Source organism: Chiloscyllium plagiosum, unplaced genomic scaffold (assembly GCF_037043375.1).
Source record: "Chiloscyllium plagiosum isolate Xiang-an unplaced genomic scaffold, Cpla_swu_hap1 HiC_scaffold_2, whole genome shotgun sequence".
Lineage (NCBI taxonomy): Eukaryota > Metazoa > Chordata > Chondrichthyes > Orectolobiformes > Hemiscylliidae > Chiloscyllium > Chiloscyllium plagiosum.
Genome location: NW_028270140.1, coordinates 72,527,933 through 72,542,387, shown reverse-complemented (window position 1 = coordinate 72,542,387; position 14,455 = coordinate 72,527,933). Strand labels below are relative to the sequence as shown.

General features: G+C 37.1%; 1 protein-coding gene across 11 annotated transcripts in view; it reads left to right on the top strand.

The window, feature by feature from the left end:
* The window catches only part of LOC122561155 (transducin-like enhancer protein 4), a 221,979-nt gene that overhangs the window by 123,887 nt on the left and 83,637 nt on the right, over positions 1–14,455 (top strand). For 6 of the 11 annotated variants that reach the window (XM_043712648.2, XM_043712664.2, XM_043712682.2 and 3 more), the window contains 2 exons: positions 6,985–7,168; positions 11,827–11,843. In XM_043712648.2, coding sequence (XP_043568583.1) covers positions 6,985–7,168; positions 11,827–11,843 — 201 coding nt within the window. The remainder of the gene's footprint in view (positions 1–6,984; positions 7,169–11,826; positions 11,844–14,455) is intronic. The other 5 variants (XM_043712657.2, XM_043712724.2, XM_043712706.2 and 2 more) reach the window with 1 other exon arrangement.

The following is a 14,455-nucleotide window of genomic DNA, read 5'->3' as shown; positions in this document are numbered from 1 at the left end:
TGAGAGATTAGGTCTTTATTGTGTAGCATCACATGGGTAGTGTTTGCTCATGGTCATGTCAATGAGAAGTCCCTTTTGTCCCTCAATTAATATGATCGGAACATGTGCTCCTTGATATTTTATGAAATATATTTAAGCTTTGAAGTTGATTGGCATTTGGACATGCCTTTCTTTTTCTGTAATTCTATTCAATTTCTCGAAGCCTAAAGTATCCTTTGGCTTCATTGTTTCAGTTCAGGACTTTTCCTAAATTGTATACTGCTGAAAAAAAAATGCCAAAGCTTTTCAAATTGTGCTTATCAGGACAAACCAAAGAATGTTAAATTTCAAAGAACCGCAACAGGGAGAAAAGGTGCTGATTAATTGGCAAGTTAACACTGATAAATTATTGCCATAGTGAAAGCAATAGAGTCCACAGAATCCCTACAGTGTGGATGCAGCCCATTCAACTCCTCAAATCCATACTGAATCTCTGAAGAATATCCCACCCCCTACCCTATCCTGGTAACCTGCATTTTCCATGGCCAATTTGCCTAGCCTGCATATCCCTGGACACTATGGGTAATTTAACATTCCATCTGCCGATCTTTCGACTGTAGCAGGAAACAGGAGCACCAAGAGGGAACCCATGCAGACCCTGGGAGACAATGCAAACTCCACACAGACAGTCATCCTATGGTGGAATCAAATCCGGGTCCATGGCACTGAGGCAACCGTGCTAATCGCTGAGCCACCGTGCTGCCTTGTAAGGGCTTATGGGTTCTTAGGTAATTCAAAAGTGGTAGAAAGTTTGAACATCTCATCTTCAATTATTTTCTATTGGTATTTAAACATATGGACAAACATATTGATGAAGATAGAATAGTGTAGGATAGATAGGCTTCAGATTGGTTCAATAGGTCAGCGCAACATCACAGGCTGAAGGGCTTCTATGTGCTGTAATGTTCTATGTTCTGTTCCAGAAGATATATCTAACACCCTTGAACAAAGATTTACACATTTTAAAGGATGTTATGCTGTCAGCAAAGAATGTGAAGTTTAGGAACTTTTGTATTGGTTTCCCCATCCTGCAAGATATGTTACATTTTAAAATTCCCATTCTCCTCTTTATCTTCTCCATGCACTTTTCCGTGTTGGATTTCCATGTGTCACCATGCTTAATTCTCATTGAAAGAGATGAGTTTCACTTCAACCCTGGTACTATTTCGTTTCTTCAATTCAATATCCATTCTCTTCCATTGGGACAGTTCTCTTTGTGAAGAATGCTTTCTAAATTCAAGTTGTTTTTCTTTTGCACTCTCATTCCTCTGCATGCAGCTTATATCAGTACATGTGTAACGTGTATGCATGCATGCACAATGTTTGTAGGTATGTATTATATATTTCTATTTAATATATAACATCTATGTAGTATATGGCTGTTGGATAGTTAACTCATTATGGATTGTATTTGTTAAGATTAGCGAGTGTTTCTTTACAGTTTTAAATGGGTGGTTAATGCTTTTAATACTATCCCACTTGACTTTGCCATATAAATCTCCTTTAGCCTTCTTAGAAGTAGCTACATAATTTTTACATGTATACTTTGTCTGTATAACCTGGAATGTAGTCACTAAGGTATTTCAGATGTTCTGTAATCATTTTTGTAAATTTTTATGTGGTACCATTTTTTAAATAAACTCACACCCTGCATATGCATAATGTAAAATTACTCCCAGACAGAAGAGGCATATTATGCTCTACCTTACACAGATGGTATTGCGGATTTCTAAGGAGTAAGGTGAGAATTGTTTGGTAGATTGCTCCAATTATTAGATAGTCTATCAGTGAGCGTAAATACTATATGTTGGCTGATTCCGATTTAAAAAGGTAAGTATTTTGTATTTCTACATCTAACCTGGTCCTGTCTAATCTTATCCTACCTATAACACTAGTCCCTAAAGTTTGTCACTACTTCTTGTAAAATTGTCATGTAAATACGTATTTTTAGCATTTCAGAATTGTACATTGATGAGCAGTATTTTTGTCTCTTTATTCAATGGTAAGATTTCTGTTTAATTCAATTGAATAAATCAAGTAGTCCTTCTCTTTGTTGCATTTGAAATTTTACATTAAAATTTCTTAGTGAACGTAAGGAATGGGAACAGAAATAAATCATTTGATCCCTCAAAGCCATCCTCTATTCAACAAGACCCAGGCTGATCCTCTCTCTCTCAACTTTAACTTTCTACATTATTCCCATATCACTTATCTCCCTTAGAGCTAGGTAGACTTTTGGGTCCTATCTTGCGTATATTCAGTGACTGAATATTCACAGCTTTTAGGGGTAGAGAAGAGATGAGATCTTCAACTTGGATTGTCCATTTGGCAAGAAAATGCAAACAAGCTTTCAATATTGATCAAGAAGGGATCACACAGTAATTAGGTGTAAAAGCACCTCTCTGAAAATGGCTTAACAACACATCTTTAATTTTCATATCTAGGCCTTAGTTTGTAATGAAATTCAGAAAGAAATGGATGGAGTTTGTGCTGCATGTTGCTGTGCCTGGTATAGTACACTTAATGGAACAGATGAAATTGGGCTATAAAAAGGCTCAAAATGTTTTTACCATGATATTTTTGTCAAGCTAGAAGTATGAATGGTGCTTTTGTCACTATGTGGGGGCTGGCTTTCTGTATTTGACTCCACTACTTTTCCCTCTTAGGACTTGCCTGTATGTCATTTTGACTCTGTTTCAGGTGTGATTTGCAAACTGTTATATGGGGATAGCTATTTGATGCTCACTCTGTCTTTTGTTTTTGGGTGAAGGAAGATATTGAATTTGGCTTCATATTGCAGAGAAATTGCTATCACTGTGCTGACTTGCAGTTATTTTGATTATATACCATGTTCTGCCTCCAAATTTTCAATACTAATGCAGAGCAAATTTTCACCTTCTTGCCAGAAATTGTGTTGTAATTTTTAAGTTAAAGTGGTTTTGATGACCAATTAGTGCCAGAAATGCACAATCTTATTTTCCTTTTGTTAATAAATTAGTTGACATCCGCAGTTGAGACAATGAGTTATTTTGCATCAGAGGAGAAAGTGAGGACTGCAGATGCTGGAGATCAGAGTCGAGAATGTGGTGCTAGAAAAGTACAGCTGGTCAGGCAGCATCTGAGGTGCAGGAGAATCTTCCTGATGAAAGGCTTATGCCCGAAGCATTGATTCTCCTGCTCCTCTGATGCTGCCTGACCTGATGTGCATTTCCAGTACTACACTCCCAACTTATTTTGCAGTACAGCAGGAACACCATTTCAATATGTCTGTTCAGAGGGATTCTGTTGTACTAGGAGGAATGTGTCCAAGTGTGACTGATGGGCCACATGTTTTGTGGCAATATGGTCTCTGAAGTCTATCCAACTCCACGTTTCTAGTTCTTGTATTTCCTACACTTTGTTTTGCTTCATATAGCTCTTCTGGAGTTTTGACTTCCCAGCAATTTCAAAGTGCTGTTGCCTAATTGGTGGACAACCTCTAAATTAGAACACCTCAATCTACAGTTAACAATGTATATCTATTTATAAGCACTAATTTGGTATAAAATAATGGAAGTAGCCCACATAGATCTACGATTTGCAATTCAGCAAGATAAGAGTTTTGACGCTTTTCTGCTGGGATTTGAAAGCATTATTCATTCATTCAAAAATCTATACAGATTCACTTCGTACAGTCTAGTCTTTTGGTCATAGAGAGGTACATGACTATGCAGTGCTGTGCTTTGGAAAATAATTTGCACAAAACAATTTAGCACTCTGATTACAATTTGCTGCAGTCCATTATTGGCACTTCTGTTGCTTTTTGTCTTGTTCTTTCCCCATGGAGCAAATTTCAGATTGAATTTTGCAGTGCGAAGGACATAACCAATGCTGATAATTTTTTTAATGTCGCTGTAGTTCACTGAAACTTAGCATTGCTTCAGGATATTTGCATAGAATGAGGCAGAAACCCAGAAGTAGCTGTCAGTCATTCCATGTTACTCCAGAGTGCAATGTTGAAACACCTCTATACAGCAATCAATGGAAAATCTGAAAATACTTTTAGTCCCACTACACAAACATGTAAAGAAAAACCTCCTGGAATGAAGTGGAACTGGGTTTTCAGTGGTGTGTAGCGTTCATAATTATGTTAAACAGTAACATTGGCTCTGAAAAACTAATTTTGTATCTGCGGAAAGTGCAATGTTTCCATTATGATAAAAATCCGTAACTTTAAAAAGAAATCTGTTCTTTAAAAATATCATTGTATTAAAGTATAAAAAAAAATTAATCATAACTTATTTTGCTATATAGGTTTTAATTATTCAACTCCCCAGTTTGCTGTGTTTGAGAATGTTTCATTGTTGCTACTGTATATCTGGAGATCCTGTTGACGAGGTGTTCAATTTAAACTGCCAGAAAGAAAGGGGAAGTCAGCAGCATAGATATGATAGTTCTTTATGCACAGCTTTATGCTAAATCAGTGGTGAATGTCATTGCTTCATCACTGATTTCAAAATTCAGTCAATATTCTTTTAGGTTTGAATTCTATATATAAACATCCTTTTTTTTAAAAACGTGTATATCTCAGTATATTTTGTTCAAGAAATAATTACAATAGTTTGCTCCAGTGAAATAAATAGTTGCATTTTCACCTAAATTAAGTTATGCCACAGCTCATTGAAGCTAATGTACTGAAGCTAATATTGAAGATGGACTTTTAATATGTAGTCAGATTTACTTAAATGTACAAATATATTATAATCCTAATGTTGATTGAAAGAATCCTAATGGATTTGATGCTCAGGCTTTGATATGATTCATTATATATTCAGTAGTCTATACGCTAATTTCAGATTCTTTCACCACCACACATCACCTCCCCTCCCCCATCACACAACAGCATCAACCAACTATCTACCCACCAATTGTCAGTCCACCCACAGAGTTCCTTACTGCTCTGGCTGAGGTCAAGTGCTCAAATACTAACCTCTTGAGAGTTTTTCTGTGTTGCCAGTGTACTGGTAAAACAGACTTTAAACTCTTGTCAGTTCACTTACTGGCGCACGCATCATAGTCCCACTCAAATAAACCTGTCACAACATAGACTCACTGGATACCAAAGAGTACAAGGGCAAACCTTTAGCTTTTATTCGAGCAACACCAAACGTGCACGGAGTGCATAATTATTTCGCCATTATTGAGCAAACCTAAGGACCTGAACCTCTACTACATCAGGTTTTTTTAGTAATTTGCTGAAGTGCTGCTAAGGACGTTGAGGACTTTAAATGTTGGCTGCGATCCGGTTCCTTTCTGGGTCATTTACTTCATTTTTCTCACATGTTAACTATTGCTATGCCATGGATGCTGTGGAGGTAGTTTCTGAGATACTGCTCATTTCTTCAGTAAATTAATTTTGGAAATGCAAAGTTGAGGCCTATTTTATGACACCTTCCTTCAGTAACATGTTTTGTTTCCTATGGAGTACTTTGACTATATTATTCTGAATGTCACAGAGTAATTGACTCAAATTAATAAAATAGTCCTTCAATTTTAGTTTATGTGCTGCTTTATGCAAAATGAATTACTTCTGCATTTTGTAGTTTGAAGTCTGATTGTTTTTAATCTGGGTTTATGGTCCCTTTAAAACTGTGATATTTTTTACAATTCTACAATTTCAAACGAGCTACATGATTAAAACATCCAAATCAATCCCTTAGTGATCATGTGTCATTGCGAGTGGAACCATCAATTTGAAGGAATGGGGAGTTGAAATACAAACTATTGTAAATGTTTATACAGCAGGAAAAAGAATATACAGCACATGGTCACTTAGATCCAGAATTTTGGTGTTATTTACTTTATTGTGTTTTAAAGTCTTTTGCAAAACTGGTGTTTAATTTATTTCACGGAACATTGGAATTTGACCTCATGGATCTGTTTGGGTAATCATGCATTGGTGGGTATGGGTACTGGATCATTAAAAATACATTGATCTTACCAATGTTCAACTGATTATTATTGGAAAATAATAGTATAGCATCAATTACATATTTTTGTTAAAAATAGCTGTCCAAAATTGTGGGTGCTGAATGAAAGCCCAATTTTTATATTGGTTTAACATGCAACATCTGTAAATGGACATTTGGGTTTCACTGTTAAATTGCCTCTATAACAGACAGGAATGAGTCAGCAGATGATAATTTCAACTCTCTGAGTATATTGCTAATTTGATGTGTCTACGCCCATTTCATTTTTATGAAATACTTCATGAACATGTTTAAATTAAAACTACCACTGCATAACTGAGAACCTAATTTTAAATAATTAGTTGCTCCCAGAATTTGGAAAACTTAACTGTAAATCTGAGGTTAGGAATTTAAGTGCCTTTTTACGGGTCTTTTGGGTCAGTTAGAGTAGGAGCACTTTGTGGCCGGTCTGGATAGCCTTTGGGCTCCCCCTTGCTAAATTTGGCTTGCCTGGAATTTCGACACCCTCTACCATAGCTACCCTCCTTCCCTATTTTTCTCCTAATTGCTCCTGTTTTCCCTCATCATTCCCTGTGTACCTTCCATCTAAGCTCTATTTCTGGCTTCCACCTGCTCAGTTGCTGAGGACAGTGCCCAAGGTTCCATAGCTTTGGCCTCTTTTGCTATTTTGTTTTCATTGTACAGCAGCTCACAATGCTATCAATTTGTTTGGCAGCTGTGGGGGAAAAGAGGTAAAAAAAAGACACATCATTAGCCATCCTGTTAAATTTGGCATGACATCCACATGTTCGGTTTTCCATAAGTTCTGGGGTCCAGGTCTGTAAGAAAAGTGGAAAATCCAGTTCTAAAGATGTTGTGACTTTAATTTACAAGTGCATTTTTAGTAATTGTGCAAGTGATTTCTTATTTTTTTTAGTTACTGTACTATACCTAATTTCTCCATATTCTATGTTCATGCAAATTAATTTTTTCACAGCAGCAGCAACAGTTACAGGCCCAACATCTATCCCATGGCCATGCACTTCCAGTACCTCTCACCCCTCATCCGTCTGGACTCCAGCCCCCAGGAATACCATCAGTTGGAAGCAGTGCAGGACTATTGGCATTATCAAGTGCAATGAAAGATGAGAAAAAGCATCATGACACGGATCACCAAAGAGGTAAACAGTTGCAATTGATTATAGACTGTCAATTAAAGGCTGGCAACTTAGAAATGGCAACTTGATTGTTAATTTAATCTCTCTTTAGAAACATAAGGGAAAGGAGTAGACGATTCAGTCTGTTTGAACAGTTCAATTAAATCATGAATGGTCTGAATCTTAAAAACCATCTCTGTCTCGCTGTTTCCCCTTAGTATCCTCGCATTACAAAATATTTCAACCTAAACTGATTTTTCCCCTTGTGTTTTGATCCTATTAGAGACTGTTACTTTTTAAAGAAAGCACAAATACCAACCATTCAACCGGCTGAGTGACAGCAAAGGATTTCAAATTTTTGAACAAAAGCAATCTTTATATATATTACAGTAGAAAGATTAAACAATGCAAACACTATTACTTAATGTCATAGTTTATAATTATTTATGCCATGAACTCCGTTCTGCCTTTGAGTCCACGTAAGAACTACCTTATACAATAAAGCAGTCCTGATCATTCACTTCCTTCGGAACGAGTCCATAATGTGTGCTACCCTCTGAAGTTCACTTTAAATCTCCTCAGATTTCTACTGATTCTCCAAGGTAAGATTCTATGGGGGTCCTTCCACTGCCTTTTTGATTGTGTCACCTTTCACCTTTTTTCACAGACCTCACAAATGTGGATGCCTCAGCTCCTTGTTTGGATTGCTGACAGATGCCCAACTAATTTCTCATCACCTTCCAAGCTAATTCTGCTAACTGCTCTCTACCAAAGGCTCTTTGAGGATCACTGCAAATTTTCTCCACTAGAGCAAATCCACCGGCTGCTTTTCACACTCAAAAAATCCGAACTAAACTCCTTGCTTTAATAAATGTACGCAAATATATTAAATAAAAGAGCCTTTTGTTCCCACAGCTTTTTTCTATGATAATTGACATTCTCTGGTTGGTCTCAGACATGAAAATAAACAAAGATAAAGATAAACAAAATATTTTATGTTCAACACAACTATTTGATTCTGCCACTCATCTGAGCAATTTCTAAATCTAAGGGAACTGCGCAATCCTCTTTCCTAGAAGTGCCAGCTTTTGGCTTATTTTGTGGAAGTAAGAATAGACACCCCTATTCTATCCAGAAGTTCAGAAATAGGCCATCCATTATTTAGTTTTTTTTTCACTTCCACCTCAGATCTTGTTAAATAAACACAAGCTAATTAAACCTAGGCTTGTTTGGTTTGCCTTAGATTGTTGATCAGTTTGTTAACCAGACTAAGAACCATTGTTCTTAGATTCAAAATTTTAATCTCTGACAGTTATATTTTAAAGCAAATGAATTATGAACCAGATTTTCAGAGTTCCCATTTTTCCAATGTGGTTCTTGAAGCTAAAAACTAGCTTTTTATGTATTATTAGTTTATTTGAAAAAACAACAGGAAGATAAAGAATGAGATGAAAGCAAGAGCTGGAGATGGTCAGTTTAAGAAGTCTAAGAAACGTCACCCAGAGAGCGATAAAATGTGAAGCTTTACCACCTTGAATAGTTGAGATGACTGATATAGAGATGTTGAAGGGGTAGCTAAATAAACATTTGATGGTGAAGGAAATGTAGGCAATGCTAATAGTTCAGTGAGAAGAGCCTTGAATGGAATAAACGTTAGCCTTGGCCAAATGGGCTGAAATGTTCTGTCTAATTCTAAGATTATATAAAATACAAAAAATTATAGGATTTTAGATTGTGGGAGACTAGCCATGAAATTTTAGCCTTTGTCTCTCTTGGTAGCCGACTAGAGTCATAGAGTCATACAGAATGGAAACAGAATCTTTGGTCCGACCAGTCCACACCAACCATGTTCCCAAACTAAACTAGTCCCACATGCCTGCACTTGGTCCATATCCCTCCAAACCGTTCCTAATCATGAACGTATCCAAATGTCTTTTAAACATTATAACTGTACCTGTATCTATCATTTCCTCTAGCAGTTCATTCCACACATGAGCCACTCTCTGTGTAAAAAAAGTTGCCCCTTATGTCCTTTTTACATGTTTCTCCTCTTGCCTTAAAAATGCAGCCCCTAGTTTTGAGCTTCCCCACCCAAGGGAAAAGATCCTTGTCATTCATCTTATCTGTACACCACATGATTTTATAAACCACAACCTCTGATGTTCAATGAAACAACTCCCAGTCTTTCCAGTCTGGTTTTATATCTCAAACCCTCCATTCTTCGTAACAGCTTGGTAAATCTTTTCTGAACCCTCTGTTTAATACTATCCTTCCTATAATGGGGTGACCAGAACTGCACATAATACTCCAGAGGAGGCCTCACCAATGTCCTGTACAACCTCAACATGATGTCCCAACTCCTATACTCAAAGGTCTGAGCAATGAAGGAAAGCATGCTAATTGCCTTCTTAACGCCCTGTCCATCCGTGATACAAATTTCAAAGAACTGTGTACCTGAATGCATAGGTCTTTCTGTTTTACAACACTACCCAGGGCACCTTCATTAATTGTATAAGTCCTGTCCTTGTTTGTATTACCAGAATGCAATACTGCACATTTATCCAAATTAAACTCCGGTTGTCACTCCTCAGCCCTTCTATATCTCATCCAAATCATTTATATAAGTGACAAACTGAAGTTCCAATTCCAATGGAACACTGCTGTTCACAGCCGTCCGGTTTAAGAACCAACCCTCCACCATCATCCTCTGTCTCCTATCCAATTGGCAAGCTCACCCTGAATCCCATGTGATTTAACTTTACTAATTAATCTACCATGCAGTTTCATTATTCGGTGTTGCGCAGCATAGCTAGCCTTATCTCACAAAGCTGGAGTGCAATAGCCAGTTCATGCCAAAGAAGGAGGATTGATGTATATTCATGTTGTTTAGAATAGCTATGAAGAAAACACAACCGGTTAATTAGATTAGTAAATCTGCAATTCCTCTGGTTACATTTGGAGAGAATGTTATAACTAAGATAAAGCATGTTTAGTTTTACTGATGAATATTTGAAAATGTGGGTAGATACTTTTTTCTGAATAATCTCCTTATAAATTAAATAACAAGATAAATATATATCTATTATTATGCAAAGTGACAGTTTTTATTTCCACAACCAAAGCATTTTTGTTGCCCATTGCAGTGAGGAAGTACCAAATTGACCAGTCAAAGCAATTTCTTGGCTATTTACCCTATCTTGTTGTCTCTGATAGAAATAGAACTATTGGAGATAAGTATATAATATAATTAACACAGTTCTAGTGATGTTGGAAGGTATCAACATTCTCTTGGGGAGAGGAATTTTAGGGGACTTTGATGGAAGGAGTTGCCAGTGGTGAAGCTAATTGGCTCCCAAAAATGATGCTTACATCTAGTCTGCTAACTGGTTATAGGTATATCAGACCTGCTTTATGTGCTGCTTATTATTTACCATAGCTTGCCTGTGTGAACTGCTGAAAGGATCTGTTTAGGCTAATTCATCAATATTATGGTTGCTCAACAGTATAAATTAGAATGAATTGGCAACAAGGGAACTGATGCACTTTGCAGAAATGCTTGAATAGGAAACAATTTTGTGGCTGAAGTTTGTCGAGTTATTCACCTTTTTTTTATTTACTCATCAGTGGGGATACAGGGATTGGTTTAAAAGTTGACAAGTGTTCAAAAAAATTTCAAAACAAGTCCATAATATTTTAAGTTTATTCATGGTAATGACTAATTGCTTTATTGAAGTGTCTATTGTTGAACATGGATTGGCTTCAGGAGGGTTTTGCTGAGAGTATTATTCAAAAAACAAACAATGACCAAGTTTGTATCATTTCACGAAATATTCACCTCTCAATTCACCATGACAGTGGTGTAATATCCAATTCATATTTGCAAGCAAGAGCCAATTAGATAAATATAATGTAGTTGCTATATTATTTGGCTTTCAAACCACAAATTTATTAAATTAATATTGAATTAAAAAAACACTGACAATATTTTTAGCTAATTTTTGCTTGCTGTGCACACTCCTTTTTCTATAGTGTTTAAGATTGCCATGTGACTATGCTTGTACTTATTTTTAAAGACCACTACTCTGCATGAGCTATTTGACCCATGTACAGTTAGCACTGGTTTCTGCATGGCTCTGCATCCGCGCACTTTGGAGAGAACATTGCTGTCAGTTGCTGCTATAGTTGTATTGTCTGAACTGCAACACTTTTTACAGCACTCCTTCATTTGTATTTCTTCTGATGTTATTTGCAAATAAAAATCATGGATCCAATTTGAAGTTTGGGCAAGTGCATGGGATTTGAGTGAATTAGAGTTTCTGTCTGTCGATGGGAGGGCAAGTTTTCATCATCCCTTATGGTCCCCCAAATCTATTTTACGACGTACTATGTTGGCTTTAAACGAGGCTTGAAAGGTCAGAATTAGATGAAGAGTTCATTTATATTCCACTGTCTGGAGGTTGGTTTTGGGATAAAATTGGTGTAGATTGCTGAATATCAAGTATGTTAAAACAGCATAGCTAATAACTGGTGTAAATAATGTTGCTGTTGATGATAATAAGTGCTTTTCTTTTTCTTCCAACCCCCTTCCACCCTACCGGAATGCTGCTGTTGCTACTTGTTCTTGATCTGTACCTGCTTGCAACTTCATTCATTCTCTCATGACGTGGCTTAAATGAGAACAGACAGAGACTCAGTAAAGGTAAGTTACAACTCTGTTTTTATTTCACAAAAAGGATTAAAAAAAATCCATTGATGACTTCTTACTTTGTTTATTCTTTTTAGTTTTTAGTTAATTGTTCCTATACCTTTTGACATTATTGCAGTACTAATAACAAGAATGCACTGATCGATACAATAGCAAATATCATCTTTAAAACCATGCTTGTAGATATGTTCATTTTCAAGCTGAAATTAGAAACTGTTGTTCCTCAAAGAGAAATCTACAATCACAAAGCATCAACCTTTCCTTTATAGTGTACCACCATTCTTCTGACCCATGTTGATGGTAAGTGGGAAATAGATATTTGTTCTTCGTACCTTTGAGGCTGGGCCTTGGAAACCAGGCCAGCTTGACATTATGGAAGATGAACACTTAGCTTTTCTTAGGTTTTTATGTGCCAGAGATGGGAGCATATTGAGCAGATGCTGCATTACATATTGTAACAAAGGTAGACAAGCAGGAAGCTGGAAGAATACAGCAAGCCAGGCAGCATCAGGAGGTGGAGAAGTCAACCCTTCTTCAGGACTCGAGCTTGCTTTTTTAATTGACAAAGTTGATGGCCAAACAAAGCAGTTAACCAGAATTTTATTTAATCTTCCAGTACAAAGAATTGTTTCAGTGTAGGTGTTTGATCAAACGTGACTACTACTTTGAGATGTAAAATATAAGTAGTTTTGAAAAAATTGTATTTGTTAAGCATCTTTTCACTGTCTTCAGTGCTTTGCAAAGCCCTTTTAGAATAAGTTATTTATTTTCATGGTTTTGTTTCTGAGATAAATTAATTGTTAAATAGACAAATGTCACAGCCCATTTCTAGGCATAACAATTTTTTTTAATGGTTGAGAAGAATCTTTGGCAATGTACTGGAGAACTTCCTGATCATCTTGCATATTTGTTTTATTCCTTTAAGGGAATCAGCATCATTGTTAAGGCTTATCTTTGTGGCCATTCCTAAATGCTGTTGAGAAGGTGGTGGTGAGCTGCATGTTGAGCCAATGCAGACCATCTATTGCAAGTGCCCTCCCAGTGCTGTTGGAGAGGGATTTCCAGGGTTTTCCAGTGACAGTGGTAAAACTCCAAGTCAGGATGAGGGTGTGGATTGCAGAGCAACTTCTGAGGTTTACTGAATAAATGAGGTTCAAACTAGTGCAGTAAGTGAAAGTGAGACGAATAAGTAAGCTATTTAATAATTAATTACATCAATTGTTTAATTAAGACAATAAAAGTGGTAGGACAGGTGATGTGTTGTGACTACAGGCTGCGCAATCTCCTGGAATCTACTGTAATCCAGAGAAACATGTTTGCAGTAATTGTCTGTGACTCAAGGAATTTCAGCTCCAGTTTTACTCACTGAAAGGGCTGAGTTGCAAGCTCTGACACATCAGGGAGGGGGAAAGTTACTGAGACGCTTTGTTCCAGAAAGTAGTCACACCTCTGAGGAAAGGGAAGCTGATTTAGTTAGTGGTCAAGGACAGGAAAGAGTGATTGTGAGTGAGGCAGACTCAGACCCCAGATAGGTGGGAAGAAACTTAACCATTGCACTTGTCCAATGGGTTTGAGGTTCTTGAGTCTGTGCGTGGATGAACAAACTGATCAAGGCACCATTGCATTGAAAACCATTTCAGTAGGAGAAATTAATCAGAATATAGTGATAGTATGGGAGAGGATAGCCAACTGGGGGATGGTGGGGGTTGGGAGTGGTTGGTGGAGGAGATGTTGGGAACCAATGTAGTTCTATGCGGCTCAGCAGGAATCCAGAGGGCTGTGTTACCAGCCCAGTGCCAGGGTTTGGCTGTTGAGAAACAGTTTGCAGACCCATGTAGATGCAATGGTCAAGAAGGCACAATAATGTCTCTTTCTCAAGCGGCTTAGGAAATTTGGCATGTTCATAAGGGTCTTCATCAAATTTTGCAAATGCACCAAAGAAAGCATGCAATCCGGTGCATAAAGGCCTGGTACAGCAACTGCTCTGCTTACTATGATCTGCCTGTACTGCTCGCAAACAAAGCTTTTCACTGTACTAACATACATGTGACCACAATAAATCAAATTAAATCCGATCAGCTCTGGACTGGGGACAATCTTGTCATGGGAGTTCATAACATAGGGGGTATGGCTGTGTTGGTGGAGGCTTGATTAGTCAATAAGAAACAACATAAGTATAACAGCAGCATTTTTGGCTTGGTAAGATATGGTGAGTGGAGTGCTATAGAGATCAGTGCTGAGGCCTCAACTATTCACAATTGATAATAGTTACTTGTTTGAAGGAACTGAAGTATCGGTGTTAAATTTGTTGATGACACAAACTTAGATACGAAAATAAGTTGTGAAGGCGACATAGAGTCTCAAAGGGATAAATTAAATAATGTCGTTTATTGCAAAAATGCCACAAGAGCTCTGTAAGTCCTGCAGCATCTGTGGAGAGTGAAACAGGGATAACATTTTAAGTTGATATGACTGTAATTCAGAACATCAAGTTTTAAAACTGTTGAACTCTGTTCCCCAGAGAGCAGTGGAGCAGGAATCTTTGAATATATTTAAGACTGAAGTAAATAGATTCTTGATTGTCAAAAGTGTTAAAGGTTCCTTGG